Here is an 18,735-nt window from a genome sequence, read left to right on the forward strand (position 1 = left end):
AGGGTGTTTGCTATGACCAGTGCATTCTCTTGGCAAAACTCTGTTAGACTTTGCCTTGCTTCATTTTGTACTCCAAGGCCAAACTTGCCTGCTACTACAGGTATCTCCTGACTTCCTATATTTGCATTCTAATTCCTTATGATGAAAAGAACATAATTTTTTGGTGTTAGTTCTAGAAGGTCTTATATGTCTTCATACAACTATTCAACCTCAGCTTCTTTGGCATTAGTGGTTGGGGGCATAGACTTCGATTACTGTGACATTGAATGGTTTGCCTTGGAATCAAACAGATCATTCTGTCATTTTTGAGATTGCACCCAATTACTGCATTTCGGACTCTTGTTGACTATGAGAGCTACTCCATTTCTCTTAAGGAATTCTTGCCCACAAGAATCTACAAGTAGTAGATATAATGGTAATCTGATCCATTCCCATCCATTTTAGCTCCCTGATACCTAAAATGTAGATATTCACTCTTGCCATCTCCTGCTTGACCATGTCCAATTTACCTCGATTCATGGACCTAACATTCCAGGTTCCTACACAATATTGTTCTTTATAGCATTGGACTTTACTTTCACCACCAGACACATCCACAAATGAGCGTCATTTCCATTTGGGCCCAGCCTCTTTATTCTTTCTGGAGCTATTTCTCTGCTCTGAGTGGCATATTGGATATCTACAGACCTGGGGGACTAATCTTCCCTTGTCATATCTTTTTGCCTTTTCGTACTGTTTATGGGGTTCTTGAGGCAAGAATACTGGAGTGGTTTGTCATTCCCTTCTCCAGTGGACCACTTTTTGTCAGAACTCTCCACCATGACCCATCTGTCTTCACTGGCTCTGCACCACACGTCTCATAGCTTCAGTGAGTTATGTAAGCACCTTCGCCATGACAGGGCTGTGAACCCTATGATCATATTGGTTGGCTTTCTGTGATTGTGGTTTTTGTTCTGGAGGCTGTAGTTCTTGTTTCTTCTGTCTGCCCTCTGATGGATGAGGATAAGAGGCTTGTGCAAGCTTCCTGATGGGAGAGATTGGCTGTGGGGAAAACTGGGTCTTGGTCTGGTGGGAAGGGCTATGCTCAGTAAATCTTTAATCCATTTGTCTGCTGATGGTTGGGGCTGTGCTCCCTTCCTCTTAGTTGTTTGGTCTGAGGTGAGCCAGTCCTGGATTCTACAGGCTATAAATCTCTATGTGTATTTAATCCCCACTTCAAGGTCTGTAACATTCTTGGATTCAGGGAATTAGTCCCAGTTCTAAGTACAGTAAGTCCCCTACATGAGAACTTTCAAAGATTCAGAGTGTATTCTCATGACCAATCATGTAAGTTAGTTCATGTGTATGCTGTACACTGTCAAGTGTGTGCATCCTCTAGAAGTGGTTGCACGTTTGTGTCTTTTACTGTACAGTAATGTATCGAGTACAGTAGTACAGTATCTTTATTATTTCAAGCTCAGCAATTCCAGAAGCAAGCGTAAAAGCAGTGGTAATGTAGCTGGTAATGTTCCCTGGAGAAGGAAATGGCAACCCACTCCAGTATTCTTGCCTGGAGAATCCCATGGACGGAGGAGCCTGGGGAGCTACAGTCCACGGGGTCACAAAGAGTCAGACCCGACTGAGCGACTTCACTCACTCACTCACTCAATGTAGCTGGTACTACTGTACTTTTCAAAGTTAAAATAAAATTTAAAATGTTTTCTTTATTTTTAGTGTTTTTTTTTTGTATTAGTTGTATGAAAAGTATTATAAACATGTTACAATACAGTACTAGATAGGCAACTGTGTTAGTTGGGTACTTTGGCTAACTTTGTTGACTTTCAAACAAATTGGACTTAATGAACATGCTCTCAGAATGGAACTTATTCGTATATAGGGAACTTATTATAGAGGAGAAAACATCACAACAGAATTGGCCTTAGCACAGCAGCACTAATTTAGGCTAGCCATTTACCTGGTTCCTGTACTGCATCCCTGTGACCAAGTCCCTATTCTGATAGGCAAAATGATAAAGATGTTCTCTTCCATCCCCCAAAATTCCCTTCTCCTCTTTGATTATCTAATCAAATATTTTGATTATCCAATCAAATCTAGGTACTGTCAGGAAGGGATTTTGCAGATGGAATTCAGTTATTAATGTATTGACCTTAAAATAGGGAGATTATCCTGGATAATTTGAGTGAGCCCAGTGTAATCACATGAACCCTTAGTAGTAAAGTGGTGGCAGAAGAGTAAGGCAGAGAAATGTGGCAGAAGTTGTAGGCCAACAAGTGATGAAGCAGAAGGGGAAGTCGGAGAGATTTGAAGAGAGGAGGACAAATTGCCATTTTGGACAGTGAAGAGAGCCATAAACCAAGGAATGCAAATTGCCACTAGTCTCTGGGGTCGCATAGAGTCAGACATGACTGGAGTGACTTAGTAGCAGCAGCTGAAAATGACTCCTGACAGCCAGAAGAAAATGGGGATCCCAGTCTGACAACCACAAGGAACTAGATTCTACCAACAAGTTGGATGATCTTGGAAGTATATTTTCCCCAGACTCCCCCAAGAAAAGTCCAACTGGCTGACTTCATGACTTTGGCAATGTGAAACCCAGAGCAGAGCATCCCATACTTTTGCCCTACAGAAACAATGAAATAATCAATTGGGGTTGTTTTCACCCACTAGATTTGTAGTATTCTGTTAAAGCAGTGATAGAAAACTAACATGCCTATTATGTTCACTTCCCTAGTGGCTCAGAGATTAAAGCGTCTGCCTGGAATGCGGGAGACCCGTGTTCGATCCCTGGGTCGGGAAGATCCCCTGGAGAAGGAAATGGCAACCCACTCCAGTACTCTTGCTTGGAGAATCCCATGGAGGGAGGATCCTGGTAGGCTACAGTCCATGGGGTTGCAAAGAGTCAGGCACGACTGAGTAACTTCACTTAACTTTCACAGTTTATAGACCATCCTTTAAAAACCCAGGTCAAATCATGTCATTTCCAACCACAAGCACCTGCATCTCCTTGTGGAGGTCTCTCTCTGGCCTCAGGAATCCACTTGGAAGAGCAGGAGAATTAACCATGCCCTCCCTCCCACTAGGATCAGCCTCTAGCCAATGATGACTGGAATTAATAGGTACATCCCTCAGCTCCCTTGCCCTTCCTTGAGAATACTCTGAGATATCTCCCAGTACTCTAGTGGGGCTGAATCCTGGTTTCCACAGTGGTTACCTGCTGATTAGCGCACCCTTTACTAGATTCCTTCCTTTGCTTGTCTCACTTTCTCACTCCCCTACTAGTACTTCCTGGGATCACCTCGAAAATAATTGACTTACACCTACACGCTTGTGGCCGGGTCTGCTTCAGAAGGAACTCAATCTAAGACACTGAACTTACAGGGCTGGTTGGAGGTACAGGAAGCCAAGGAAGTTGCTATAACATTTTTTTAATGCAAAAACTAAAGTATATTTTCCTTCTAAGGTTTCAATCTGAGCAGGCATGGAATCAACACAAAGATGGGCTTTGGAATAATAAAGACATGGATTAGATTCCCTGCTTGACCACATATTAGCTGAAAAAACAGACTGGTTACTTAACTTTTTGAGGTCTGTGTTTCATCCTCTGTAAATGGAATTAATAATATCTACTTTTCATTTTGTGAAATTTGCATGAAGTAATGCAGGTAAAGTGCTTGGCACACACTAGGCACACATGTATGCCAATAGTACATGATATCATTATTAATCATTAGCTATAAACATCACAGCAAGGAAAAATGAGGAACACTCGGATTTAGAGTTTTTTCCTGTATTTATGTTATATCATAATATATTACAGCTGGCAGGGACTGGGGTCAAACACCTTTAATTCTAGATGAGAGATCTGAGACTTAAATAGGACAAGAAGCTTGCTCCACGTCACAGTGATGGTGTAAAACAGCAGATGGTTTTTTCTTTTCTTTTTTTTTTTTTTTTGATAGTACGTTCACATGCTCAAAAATTGTAACAATATACAAGGGAAACAGAGTCGATCTTTTTATTCCAAAAGTGACAAAGCCAGGTTTTTCTCCTGATGTAGGGCTCTGAGAGCAAAGCTAATAATAATCATTTAGGAAATTTCTGATTACAAAACCAGCAGCACAATGGCCAAGGAAAACAAGCAAAGAAAGTTTTCTAAAATCCAGGAGGATTTTCCCTTCTTTCTTAATGACAGATGGCAAACAGCCTGGCTACATTCAGGAAGGATTCTGCCAATCTATCAGCCCATCTGCCCGTATTTCTTCTGCTTTGGGAACTCACTGGGCTTGGCTCATTTTGAAGATATTCCCGTTAGTTATTTCTTAGATTCTGAAACAGAAAATGGAGCTTCAAGACTGCTGGGAGAACTATAAGCAACCTCAGATATGCAGATGATACCACTCTAATGGTATCAAGAACAAGAAGAGGAACTTAAGAGCCTCTTGATGAGGGTGAAAGAGGAGAGTGAAAAAGCTGGCTTAAAACTCAACATTAAACTTAAAACTAAGTTCACGGCATCTGGTCCCATAACTCCATGGAAAACAGAAAGGGAAACAGTGACCAATTTTATTTATTTGGGCTCCCAAATCCCTGTCAATGGTGACTGCAGCCATGAAATTAAAAGACGCTTGTTCCTTGGAAGGAAAACTATGACAAACCTAGATAGTGTATGAGACATCACTTTGGAGACAAAGGTTCACATATTTAAAGCTATGGTTTTTTCAGTGTCATGTATGTGACAGTTGGACCACAACGAAGGCTGAGAGCCAAGAACTGATGCTTTCAAATTGTGGTGCTGGAGAAGACTCTTGAGAGTCCCTTGGACTGCAAGGAGATCAAACCAGTCAATCTTAAAGGAGATCAACCCTAAATTGGAAGGACTAATGCTGAAGTTGAAACTCTAATACTTTGGCCACCTGATGCAAAGAACTGAAGGGTCACTGGAAAAGACCCTGTTGCTGGGAAAGATTGAGGGCAGGAGGAGAAGGGGATGACAGAGGATGAGATGGTTGGATGGCATCACCGACTTAACAGACATGAGTTTGAGCAAACTCCAGAAGATAGTGAAGGACGTGGTGTGCTGCAGTTCATGAGGCTGCAAAGATTTGGACATGACTTAGCGACTGAACAATAAAAAGATAAGGTGCTGCCAAGCAGGATGCAAGGAAACACATTAGAATTGAAATCTCAGAATCATGTTAGAAGTTTAAAAAGGGAAATTAGTGGAATTACCGAGTCCTCTTGAATCAGAGGAGAAAGGAGAATAAATATATACATACTTATGGTACTTCTTTAAAGCAACTTGCTTTCTTTGGTTAAAAACCATTTACTTCTTTGGAGAAATGTCTGTTTAGGTCTTCTGCCCATTTTTTGATGGGGCAGTTTGTTTTCCTAATATTGAACTGCATGAGCTGCTTATATATTCTGGAGCTTAATCCTTTGTCAGTTTCTTCACTTGCAATTATTTTCTTCCATTCTGCGGGTTGTTTTTTCATCTTGTTTATGGTTTCCTTTGCCGTGCAAAAGCTTTTAACTTTAATAAGGTCCCATTTGTTTATTTTTATTTCTATTACTCTAGGAGATGGGTCATAGAAGATCTTGCTGTGGTTTATGTCAGAGTGTTCTGCCTATGTTTTCCTCTAAGAGTTTTATAGTTTCTGGCCTTACATTTAGGTCTTTATTCCATTTTGATTTTACTTTTGTGTATGGTGTTAAGAAGTGTTCTAATTTCATTCTTTTACACATAGCTGTCCAGCACCACTTACTGAAGAGACTGTCTATTCTCCATTGTATACGCTTGCCTCCTTTGTCAAAGATAAGGTGCCCATAGGTGCATGGGTTTATCTCTCGGTTTTGTATCTTGTTCCATTGGTCAATATTTCTGTTTTTGTGCCAGTAACATACTGTCTTGATGACTATAGCTTTGTAGTATAGTTTGAAGTCAGCAAGGTTGATTCCTCCAGCTCCTTTTTTCTTTCTCAATATTGCTTTGGCTATTTGGGGTCTTTTGTGTTTCCATGCAAATTGTGAAATGTTTTGTTCAAGTTCTGTGAAAAATGCCATTGGTAATTTGATAGGGATTGCACTGAATCTGTATATACCTTTAAGTAGTATAGTCATTTTTACAATATTGATTCTTCCAACCCAAGAACATGATATATCTCTCCATCTGTTTATGTCATCTTTGATTTGTTTCATGAGTGTCTTATAGTTTTCTGTATACAGGTTTTTTTTGTCTCCTTAGGTAGGTTTACTCCTAAGTAGTTTATTTGTAGGGCAGGAATAGAGAAGCAGACATAGAGAACAGACTTGTAGACATAGCAGGGGAAATGGAGAGAGTAGCGTTGAAACATATACATTACCATATGTAAAATAGATAGCTAGTGGAAAGTTGCTGTATAACACAGAGAGCTCAACCCCGTGCTCTGTGACAATCTAGAGGGGTGGGATGGGGTGAGGGGTAGGAGGGAGGTTTAAGAGAGAGGGGATACATATATACTTATGGCTGATTAATGCTATTGTATGGCAAAAACCAACACAACATTATCACGCAATTATCTTCCAATTAAAAATTTAAAAAAATTACTTTACATGTATGAGAAATCAAAACAACAACTCATCCTACTTATTTTCTGTATTTGACCAGCACTGTTACCAATGGTGCCTCTAGTCTTCCAGTAGAGAGGGTGTCAGTAACTGTACTGACATTTGGGTCAAAATTCTACTGAGAGCTGAGCACCAGCCACAGGGTCTTCTTGGTATTCTTTCCCAAATCAGGTGACCCTGGACCAACATATCTCAAAGTGTGGTAGAACTGGGGGATTTGTATCAGAATCACCTGAATATTCATTTAAACTACAGATTCCTGGTCCCAACCCTAGACCTACTGAGTCAGAGTCTCTAAGTGTTGGGCTTGAAGATAAAGCACTTTATTTTATTTTGCTTATTTATTTTTTGGTTGCCCTGGGTGTTCATTGCTGCTCCTGGGCTTTCTCTAGTTGCGGTGAGTGGAGGCTACTCTCTAGTTTCAGTGTACGGGCTTCTCTCTACCATGGTTTCTCTTGTTGCAGAGCACCAGCTCTGGTTGCTAGGGTTGCAGGCTTCAATATTTGCGGTACATAAGCTTAGCTGCTCCATGGCATGTGGGATCTTCCCAGTCTAGGGATTGAACCCATGTGTCCAGTATTGTAAGGCAGACTTTTAACCACTGGACCACCAGGGAAGCCCAAGACACACATTTTATTTTTTAAAAGACATTAGTTTTTTGTTGTTGTTGTTGTTGCACTGGGTCTTCATTGCTGCATTCAGGCTTTCTCTAGCTGTGATGAGTGGAGCTTCTCTCTGGTTATGGTGCATTGGCTTCTCATTGAGGTGATTTCTCTTGTTGCAGAGCACAGGCTGTAGGTGTGCAGGCTTCAGTAGTTGCAGCATGTGGGCTCAACAGTAGCAGCTCCCAGGTCCTAGAGCACAGCCCCGGTAGTTGTGGTACACAGGCTCAGCTGCTCAGTGGCACATGGGATCTTCCCAGAGCAGGGACCAAACCCCTGTCTCTTGCATTGGCAGAAGAGGTGTTTACCACTGACCCACCAGGGAAACCCCACATACACATTTTAAATGAGCTGCTCAGGTGAGTCTTCTTCATATGAGAGGTCTGAAAACTCCACTTCTCCCTAGGATTGGGAGTGCAGATTGAGAGCCCAAGGCTCCCACCTGACCCAGGTGTTTTGAGGTGGCTACACATCCCAAAAAAGTGAACATGCCTTTCTGCAGAATGAATTTAGAGGGAACCAGACTCATTTTCTATCAAATATACTCATGTTTCAGTCATGCAAGAAATGCCATTCTACACCATGATGGAGCATTGTTGATTAATTTAACTTCACAATTTTGAGTGTGCAAGAAATATCATATTTGTATACTCCAAGTAGGATTGAATCTTTATTAGGATTTCCCCTCCCTACCTTGGGCTTCCCAGGTGGCACTAGTGGTAAAGAACCTGCCTGCCAAAGCAGGTGACATCGAACCCAGGTTCGATCCCTGGGTCGGGAAGATCCCTTGGAGGAGGGCATGGAAACCCACTCCAGTATTCTTGCCTGGAGAATCCCAAGGGCAGGGAAGCCTGGTGAGCTATAGTCCAAAGGGTCGCAAAGAACTGGACACGACTGAAACAACTTTGCACACACGCACTCCCTACCTTAGACTCTACAGAAGTACTTTAGATCTTAGCAGAGTCAAATCTGGGGGCAAGTTACCAAGGCTTTCAAAAAGAAACATCTTGCAACACTGCCTAGAGGTGAGGGAACCCAGAACCTCAGGAAGGCTACTGCCCATGGGTCATAGTTCCTTTCAGCTGAGGGAACTGAGGAACCAAAGCTAAATTCACACTTTAACAGGTGGTCTTGCCATGTGTACTTACGGCCCATGCTACTTCCCATTCAACCCAACAATCTCCTGTCCATAGCTTTTATTGTCCCTCGCTATGGAAGATGAACTGGATGGCCTTGAGTAAAACTGTAACATTTGCCTTGGGAACCTTGACATCCTCTTTCCAGCTCTCCCTCACTTCCTCAGGGATGTCCCTTTACCATAAAGATGAGAATGAGTTTGCCTGGGGGCAGCAGCAAAAATGTTTAAAGTCCTTGGTGCCCCATGACAGGATGTGGAGACGCCAGGCAGGGCACTTTCAGGAAACTGATGATGACGCCAGGAAGGGCGGCACCTCAGACAAAATAGCCCTGGTGGTGGACGGAGCCCGAGGGGTGCCCGTGTTTGGATTATCTTCTTTCCTTTTCTCCTGGCCTCCTCAAGCTGGAGATTGTGAGGGGGTGTCCATATGAGGCCAGCGTTGAAAATGGAGCTATCCAGGGATAGCCAGCTGCATCTTCTGAGCTTGGGAGATTCCATGTGGCCTCGAGGCACCTCTAATCAGCCTGCTATGTGGGGGCATTAGGTTCATTTGGGGAAGGGGAGATAATGTTCAACACCCCCAGCTGTTCAGTGCTCACCTGATTTTCTCTTCAACTCATTCTTCTATCCTCCAAGTGAGGGTGCCCCCCTCATCAGATTCTGATACAAAAAAAGCAGGTGAAGAAGCTACAGTCCAGCTGTCAACCCACTCCTGGCCCTCACTATGCTGGCATCTCTCTATGAGAGGCAAATGAGGTCTGTCTATGGCCTCTTTCAGCAACTCTACAGTCAAAAGAAAGCCCCTCCACTCTTAGTGGCCAGGTACTTGATTTGTGGTCCCAACCTCAGATGACAGGCGTGTGGAAAATATTCTGGGAGAATGCAGGATAACTGTAAGGGTGAGTGAGTTTGGAATATTATACTTCTGGTGGTAATAACAATAAGTTACCTTTACTCACAGTCGCTTCTATTCCTTATTTTTCATATGCCTCTTTTTTCGTATTGGGGTATGTCCCTGCACCCTTTAGCCATAGAGAGAATCTGCTTTAAAATCAGGATCTCCTGGAAAGTGTGATACAGGGATCAAAACTTTCCCTGGTGTAGCTCAGCCTGCCTTGCTTGTCTCTTCATCCACTTTCCCACCACAGCGGAGAACCTAGAGTCTACTTACACTATATCTTCTGTCTACTGCTTACTGCCCCCTAGTTCCCTTCCTGCCTTCATGTCTCAGAACGCAGGACACAGCCACTCTGAGGGAGAGCTGGGACTATCACACTGCTCTTGGGAAGAAGAAAGAGATTGGAGGCTTGGGAAAAAGAGGGCAAGAGAAGACTGGAGACTTTGGAAGAATAGGGAGGCTCATTGTGGGGCAAAATAACAAGAGAAACCACAGACTGGAATATAGCAGTTAAGGAAGCTGGCTCCAGAGACTGACTGCCCAGGTTTCAACTCCTTAGCTCTGTGCTTTTAGTTGAGACCCGTAAAATCCTTGGTTCCTCAGTTCTTCATCTGTGTTGTAGGGATCATAAGAGCACCTATTTCATAGGCTATTGTAAGAATTAAATACATATGTAGATGAATATGTAAAAAACTTAGAACAGGGCCTGGCACAAGATGAAGGTTCAATATATGTTACAGATCATAACTGGGGCATCCAGGACATATATAGTCAATGAAATAGGGACTGTACCACCATTGGAGGTATTTTTAGATATTTGTGAACTAATGAGAAAGGAAAAAGACAAACTTAATTTAGTTATGAAAAAATCATAATAGTAAATGTAGTTATCTTGGGCTGTTATGACTAACTACTATTTTCAAAATAATTATTAGGTACTTTATTATTGTGTCAGATAAAGATCTGCCTACAGTACACATTTTTAAGTGACAAATCATGTGTTTACAACTTATTGAAAATTAATATACATATAGATTAACAATATTAATATTAACCCAGCTTCACATCTTTCTCTAAAATCTAAACAAACACTTGTGGCTGATTACTTTCCACATTTACTGAGCAACAGCAACCACATTTACAAAAGTAAAGTTTGATAAAAAGTTAAAATAATGCTAATATCTGGAAAATATAGGACAGTGGGAGGGTGGATGGTATATATTCTCTGTTAAATTTGGGCATATTTAAGAATTAAATTAGCTAACTGGATTATACATTTACTTTTTAAGTCAGTTGTATTTATTGGAATTTTTCTTCTCTTTTTCTGTTTGGGTCTTTATGTACACAGAACCAGGGCACTAACAAGTAGTGCGAGAAACAAACCTGTTATATCCCCCTCAATCCCCTCATGACTACTTCATGTCTGCTGAGAGTACATTGTTAGCTGTCTTATTTTTAAAAGCTGTAACTATAGAATATTAGCTTCACTTGATCTCTACAGAATATGGAAATTAAAAGATTCCCATTTACTGTCGCTACCATTTGAATTAGATGGGATGCAGAGATGGGGAATGGTGATTATATTGTATATAATCCCCCCAAAGAAATGCCAATATAAAGAGCAGGAATCAGTGATATTATATATACATATATGAAAGTGATAACTATATATATAGTTATATTTGATACAGAAATCTTTAAACTGTGTTCATTTTACTATAAAAGTAATAGAGGGTCATTGCAAAAACTGCAAAATGCTGAAAATAATCATGAAGCTTATAAAAATAACCCCTAAATTCTGTCCTCTAGAAATTACTGTTGACATTTTGATACATTTAAAAAAAAATTTTTTTTTTTTTTTTTTTGCAATTCACATTTAAATTTTTTCAAACCAAATTTGGTTCAATTAAATACAAATATGTATAGTTTTCATCTTTATTTTCTCACTGAATAAATCATGAACACTTTCCAGATGGAATATCTGTTTCTCATTTTTCTTATATTTAAGAAACAAGGAATTATTTCAGACATGTAAGCGGGAGATACTATTTCTAGTAATTTAGTCAAAACTATGCATAGAATCTGAGGATTAACATTTTTTCATGATTAACATTACCTCTGTGAGACAGTGTACCTTAAAATGAGTTGAGTTGGAAGGTGAGAAAGAGAAAACCCATTATTGACTGGTATGTAGTAAGAAAATCAAGAGTAATAGCCCATAGATGACAAAACTATTCTTAGTTCACTTCAGTTGATAAAATTCTGATTACTACCACAATTTCAGGAAAGGGACTGCTAATAAGCCACGTTTTAAAACTTTCTAAAGACATGGATTTTATGTTAATAGAATTAAAACCGTGCATTTGTGTCATATTAATAGAATTCATCTAAAATAAAAAGGCACATTAAAAAGGAGAATTCATTTTGTAATGAATCCTTGTAATTTTTAGCACTGTGGAATTGCTGGGAATTCCTCTTTACTGGGATTGGACATATCTTTGTATTACTCACAGGAAGCGAGCATCTTATAAAGAATGGTTCCAGCAGGAGCAGGGCTCCACTGTTCTTGGCTGACCTCACGTCAAACCTGCAGGAGTGGCACAACACAGAAGCAGCAGCAACACGGGAGGAATCTAATACTGAACAGTAAGTGCAAGAAATCTTTACAAGAGCAGTCTTGACCATGAAGCACAGATCATGAATATGAACAGATATGCAAAACTCCTTCCATAGAAGATCTGTGCAAGCTCTTATTGTATTCAGACTGCTTAAAACCTGGCTTTTCTTTTTGACTGAAATGATGAAAATCTTAACTTCTGTATTTATTCCTTTGGGCAAACTTCTTTGAAATAAACCTTGTGGCAAAAGATTATAATCCTTTAATCTAAACATCTTATGATGCCACTTTACACATCATTGTAGAATGATCTGGGTATCTGGTAGCCTGGGAGTTCATTCTATAATTAATTTTGTACCTCCCTCCCTCCCCCCCAGAAAAGCATTTTCAAGTCTAATCTTTGGATCAAAAGAACTCTTGAAGTCATGATTGTGTCACAGTATCTCTCTGCTCTCACTTTCGGTAAGTCAATGTCAGTTGATAGACTAAAATTTCTTATCCTTAGCACTACTGGCATTTTGGACCAGATAAGTCTTCCTTGGGGTGGGCTTCCAAGTGTAATGTAGGTTGTTTAGCAGCATCCTGGGCTCCTCCTCATAATGTGTTGTGCCCTGGGCTAGGAGCCATTTACCTCTTTGTGTCTCAGATCCCTTAGGTATAAAGAGTGATCAAAAGTAATCTATTTCCCAGAGGCCTTTTGAGGATTCAATATCATGGCTCATGTAAAGTGCCTCAGACAGTGCTTGATGGTGCATATTTAGTGCTCAAAAAAGCTTAGTTATTCTATTATTCTACTATTAGGTAGGTGTATTGATAGGTTATAGTGGGTAAGCACCAAGTGGAAGGTCAATTACAAAAGAGAAACGCAGTAGATGGTAGTGTCTCCATTCATACCCATTTTTACTTTGGAAAAAGTTTTTCCAAGAAATTCTTACTTTGGAAAAACAATTGAATCATCCCAAAGGCCACTAGGGGACTTCCCTGGTGGCTCAGCAATAAAGAATCCACCTGCAATGCAGGAGACGTGGATTCGATCCCTGGGTCAGGAAGATCCCCTGGAGAAGCGCATGGCAACCCACTCCGGTATTCTTGCCTGGAGAATCTCATGGACAGGAGACTGGCGGGCTACGTCCATGGGGCCGCAAAGAGTCAGACACGACTGAAGCCTCTGAGCAGCATGCACACAAAGGCCACTAGATGCCAAAAATATGACAACAAAAGATTCAGATAACAGACTCAAACCACAGCAGGGCTAAACTTTCCCATTCCTTTCATGTTTTCCCCCTTAGTGCTTCTCCTGTTTAAAGAAAGTAGAACCTGGTCTTACCATGCATCCACGAAAATCATGACTTTTGAGGAGGCCAGAGATTATTGCCAGAAAACTTACACAGCTCTAGTTGCAATTCAAAACCAGGAAGAGATTGAATACCTAAACTCCACATTCAGCTATTCACCAAGTTACTACTGGATTGGAATCAGAAAGATCAACGGTACATGGACCTGGATAGGGACCAATAAGTCCTTGACCAAAGAAGCCACAAACTGGGCTCCAGGTGAACCAAACAATAAGCAAAGTGATGAGGACTGTGTAGAGATCTATATTAAGAGAGAAAAAGACTCAGGCAAGTGGAATGATGAGAAATGCACCAAACAGAAACTCGCCTTGTGTTACAAAGGTAGGGAGTCTGTGGCAGCAGTGGGAGGGAGATGTTGTGTGTGAGCATCTTGACAGATTGTTGACTGTATACAAAAACTAATCTCTATTGCGTGGATTTTATGTTCTAAAAAGATACAGTTTTTAAACATTCTATTTGAAATGTTTAAACACCTGAAATTTGCCTCTTTTTGTTTCTTTGTGTGAATGTAGTTAAGAATGTATTTATTTATGTATGGTGGTGATTTAGTTGCTAAGTTGTGTCTGACTCTTGTGCCCCATGGACTGTAGCCCACAAGACTTCTCTGTTCATGGGATTTCCCAGGCAAGAATACTGGAGTGGGTTGCCATTTCCTTCTCCAGGGGATCTTTCGCACCCAGAGATTGAACCTGAGTCTCTTGCATTGCAGGCAGATTCTTTACCTACTGAGCCACCAGGGAAGCCATATATAAGTATAGACCTAAATATATGCATATATGTATATATAAATATAGGCTTCCCCAGTGACTCAGTTGGTAAAGAAACCACCTGCAATGCAGGAGACTCAGGTTCAATCTCTGGGTGCGAAAGATCCCCTGGAGAAGGAAATGGCAACCCACTCAAGTATTCTTGCCTAGAGAATCCCATGGACAGAGGAGCCTGGCAGGCTACAGTCCATGGAGTCTCAAAGAGTCAGACATGACTTAGCGACTAAACCGCCACATACTTATATATAGTGTGTATGCACATGTATAACACACTTTTTAGTTACTTGTTATTTATTTGCAGTAGGATAATTCTCTTTAGAATTTGTGATAAAGTGAATTTTCTATTTCGGGTGCCAGTTACAGCTCTACCTCTGATATTAACATCAGGGTTTGAAATTTTTGAGCTTAAAACTCAGCTTGGGCATTTCATCAAGCACCTCCATTAAAATCTCTGACACTCTGTATCATTGGTGACATCCCTGTTACACATCATTGATCCTAAATTCAAAGAAACTCCGTTGAAGCATAACAACAATAGTTATCGCGGATTGTCTTTTCCACAGCTGCCTGTAACCCCACACCCTGCGGCAGCCATGGTGAATGTGTAGAGACCATCAACAACTACACTTGTCAGTGCCACCCTGGCTTCAAGGGCCTCAAATGTGAGCAAGGTAAGGCGTGGTCTCAGCTTTTCCTTCACTTGAGATTGTAGGAGCACTTTATGTCCCAGCTGGTTTTGGTGTCAGGTCTGCATGCTTTGCCTTCCCTGGAGCATATTGAGTCAGAAGGAGGTTAAGAGCTGAAGCTGTGAAATCAGATTCTCCTGCGTTTGAATCCCAGATCCACCACTTAGTAGTTATGGCACCTTGACAACAGGGAGGAAAACTCTCAAGTCCCAGGTTTCTCATTGTAAAACAAGGACAGTAGAGTACCAACTTCATAGGCTTATGGTTTGGATGATGTGAACAAATGCAGACACATTTTCATGGTGCCTGTTCTTTGCCGAATCCCTTTAGCCATGTACGACTCTCTGTGACTCCATGGACTGTAGCCTGCCAGGTTCCTCTGTCCATGGGGTTCTCCAGGCAAGAATACTGGAATGGGTTGCTGTGTCTTCCTCCGGGGGAACTTCCCAACCCAGGGATCGAACCCAGGTCTCTTTTGTCTCCTGCATTGGCAGGCAGGTTCTTTACCACTAGTGCCTCCTGGGAAGCCTGGTGCCTGACGTTTGATAAATAGTAGTTCTGGTTTCCAGGGTTCTTCCCACATGCTACAGGGTGAGAGAGGAGCAGAACTGATTTGTTTTCCTTTTTCAGTTGTGACCTGTCCAGCACAGAAACATCCTGAGCATGGACATCTGGTTTGCAACCCTTTGGGGAAATTCACCTACAACTCTTCCTGCTCCATCAGCTGTGCAGAGGGCTACCTCCCAAGCAGCACAGAGGCCACTCGGTGCATGTCCTCTGGAGAATGGAGCACTCCTCTCCCAAAATGCAATGGTAAGTCTCTCTCAGAAAGCATAGAGCATTCTCCAATTCATCTCTCACCCCCTTGGTTCCCTGGTGGCTCAGACGGTAAAGCGTCCACCTGCAATGCAGGAGACCCAGGTTTGATCCCTGGGTGGGGAAGATCCCTGGAGAAGGAAATGGCAACCCACTCCAGTACTCTTGCTTGGAAAATTCCATGGACAGAGGAGCTTTGTAGGCTATAGTCCATAGGATCGCAAAGAGTCAGACATGACTGAACCACTTCACTTCACTGTGCCATTTTCAGCACTTCAGGGAAAGTTCCTTCTAAACTTATCCTAATTAAACAAGTTCTAATTCAACTTGTTCTCTCAGCCAGTGAATATAGGCCCAATATGGTACCAGCTGGCTTTGAGAAAAATTTTGATCCTGTATTTGACATGAGTGTTTCTGAGGCTCTCATGATATGTAAGGGAACACAGAACTGTGGAACTGCCCCGTCAAAATCTGAATGACTTCCTCTCTCCTTTCTCTGTTTAATTTCATCCATGCAATTGGACCATTGAAGATCATGATAACCAAGTACCCTCAGTATATCCTTTTCTCTGTTTTATCTTCCTAGGTCAAAGACAAAAAAATTCTTTCCTCCAGGTCTTATTGTTTAGTTGCCAAGTCATGTCCGACTCTTTTGTGACCCCATGGACTGTAGCTCCTCTGTCTGTGGGATTTCCCAGGCAAGAATACTGGAGTGGGTTGCCATTTCCTTCTCCATTCTCCAGGTCTTGCTGGGCTAAAATAAATGAATGTTCTGTGTATGCTGGGATTTGTTTTTTTAAATCACAACTAGTCATAAATCCTGATCTAGAATCTGCTATTTTCCTTTGTTTTTGCCTGTTGTAAAATAAGCCAGGTAAAACGATCAGGAACTACTTAGCATAGTTAAAGTCAATCAGAGAGGATGAAAATATCAAGAAAAAAACATAACAACTTTATTGTGGGTGTGCATGTCCTCAGAAGTTAACCTCGGGCTTTGAGTTCTACCCTCTGAAGGTAGTTTCCTTACTGTGTTATAAACTCCAGTTCAAGAAGAAGTGAATATCTCACTCTTCTTTAAAATTTCATGGTGTTCTTTCAAATCCCTAGTGGTTAAGTGTGATGCTTTGTCAAATCTGGACAATGGAGTTGTAAACTGTTCCCCAAACCATGGAAGCCTCCCATGGAACACCACCTGTACGTTTGAGTGTCAGGAAGGATATAAACTCACTGGACCCCAGCACCTACAGTGTACCTCCTCTGGGATTTGGGACAACAAGCAGCCAACATGTAAAGGTAAGGTGGCTCCGCATCAAGATTTACTGTAACATCTCAACCTATTCTCCAAATGGGCAAGTCTGATCTGCTAATATAAACTGGGACATGTGTTGCAGCTGTAAGCTGTGCAGCCATCAGCCATCCTCAGAACGGCACTGTGAACTGTAGCCACTCCGTGGTTGGAGACTTTGCCTTCAAGTCATCCTGCCACTTCACCTGTGCAGAGGGCTTCACGTTGCAGGGGCCAACCCAGGTTGAATGCACTGCCCAGGGACAATGGACACAGCGGGTCCCAGTTTGTGAAGGTAAGCCTGAGAGTCTCCTTTCTCAAAGAACAGCAGTCTGCACATGTGGGCACTTAAAATGAAACCAGCTGCCTACATTAACTATAATAACCAGATCTGATGGGCAACAATCATCTTATGTTTTTGAGATGCATATAAAAGAACTGATGCTTATCCAGGGAAAGGACTGTGTGGAATAAGAGTGGATGCTTTGCTGGTTTTTTAATTGTCCTGGGCTAATATAACTTTGCAACTCCACGGACTGTAGCCCACCAGGCTCTTCTGTCCATGGGATTTCCCAGGCAAGAATACTGAGGTGGGTTGCCATGCCCTCCTCCTGGGGATCTTCCAAACACAGGGACTGAACCCACATCTCATGGGCTCTGGCACTGGCAGGTGGATTCTTTATTGTTGAGTCACCAAGGGGCTACAGTCCATAGGATTGCAAAGAGTCTGACACAACTGAGCACATACGCAAATATATAAATATGTATAACTTTATAAACTGGCATCAGTAAGCAGAAAGCTTAATCTAAAAGGAAATCACATTAGAAAATTTACAAAATAGAATTATGAGAACATGTTGTTGCTGTTGTTGTTCAGCTGCTAAGTTGTGTCTGACTCTTTGAGACCCCATGGACTGCAGTACTCCAGGCTTCCCTGTCCTTCACTATCTCCCGGAGTTTGCTCAAATTCATGTCCATTGAGTTGGTGATGCTATCTAACCAACTCATCCTCTGCCACCCCCTTCTCCTTATGATTTGACTCTAAAACTCTTGTCATGCCCTTCTTCTGAAACTGCTTATAACTAGCAGTGAGGAAAACGTTTCAAGTATGGTCTCAGCTAAAGGGACAGCCTTAAAACATACATAAGCACTAAAATTTAGTTTAATAAAGCAAGAGCGAGGATACTGAAAACAAGCAAGGTTCACTATCAGGTACTAACATTTTTGTAGCCAAATACAGCACAGAGTTATTTCTAGTTGCAAAAAACCACAAGACAAAAACCAAACTGTAAAGCAGATAAATTTGATGTGGCTGCCTTCTTATCTTCCTTTCTTTTTGGCCTCATCTGTAAGTACTCAAGACTCATAAGTTGCTCTCTGGCTACCTAAAATATTTCTCCTGACCCTAACTTCATCACATGTCAGAACAGAGCTCAGGAGCCATTGGTCCTGTAAAAGGCTTTCTAGTACCATTATCAACAGAGGCACTGGAATTAAAAAAAAAAACAACAGCCGTTTTCCCATTTGTCCAGGGACTGAAGAGGCACAATTGTGTCTGACTCTTTGCAATCCCATGGACTGAAGCCTGCCTTGCTCCTCTGTCCATGGAATTCTCCAGGCAAGAGTACTGGAGTGGGTTGCCTTTTCCTTCTCCAGGGGATCTTCCTGACCCGGGGATTGAACCTGGATCTCCTGCACTGAGGGCAGTTTCTTTACCAACCGAGTCACTAGGGAAGCCCAATGAAGAGGCAGCCACATACAATTTATCTGCTTTGCAGATTGCCCCAAAGGACTTGATTCTAATTTCCTACATGCTGAAAACTATGTAGTACTTAAGCTTATTGGTGACTTTCTGTCAGTTTCAGAAGTCTTCCAGGCGATTTTTCTTAACTGCTACCCATATGCTCT

The 18,735-nt window shown here is 41.7% G+C and overlaps 1 protein-coding gene across 1 annotated transcript in view; it reads left to right on the forward strand.

The window, feature by feature from the left end:
- SELE (selectin E) overlaps positions 1-18,735 on the forward strand; it is a 62,017-nt gene that overhangs the window by 37,494 nt on the left and 5,788 nt on the right. Inside the window, exons 2-8 of the mRNA XM_086342653.1 lie at positions 11,815-11,947; positions 12,296-12,380; positions 13,208-13,594; positions 14,604-14,711; positions 15,357-15,539; positions 16,650-16,835; positions 16,934-17,122. Of these exons, the coding sequence (XP_086198779.1) occupies positions 12,344-12,380; positions 13,208-13,594; positions 14,604-14,711; positions 15,357-15,539; positions 16,650-16,835; positions 16,934-17,122 (1,090 nt within the window). The 5' untranslated portion in view covers positions 11,815-11,947; positions 12,296-12,343. The remainder of the gene's footprint in view (positions 1-11,814; positions 11,948-12,295; positions 12,381-13,207; positions 13,595-14,603; positions 14,712-15,356; positions 15,540-16,649; positions 16,836-16,933; positions 17,123-18,735) is intronic.

The sequence above is a fragment of the Bos grunniens genome, chromosome 16 (assembly GCF_055505025.1).
Source record: "Bos grunniens cultivar Pamir isolate PY7600 chromosome 16, Bosgru_T2T1.0, whole genome shotgun sequence".
NCBI lineage: Eukaryota > Metazoa > Chordata > Mammalia > Artiodactyla > Bovidae > Bos > Bos grunniens.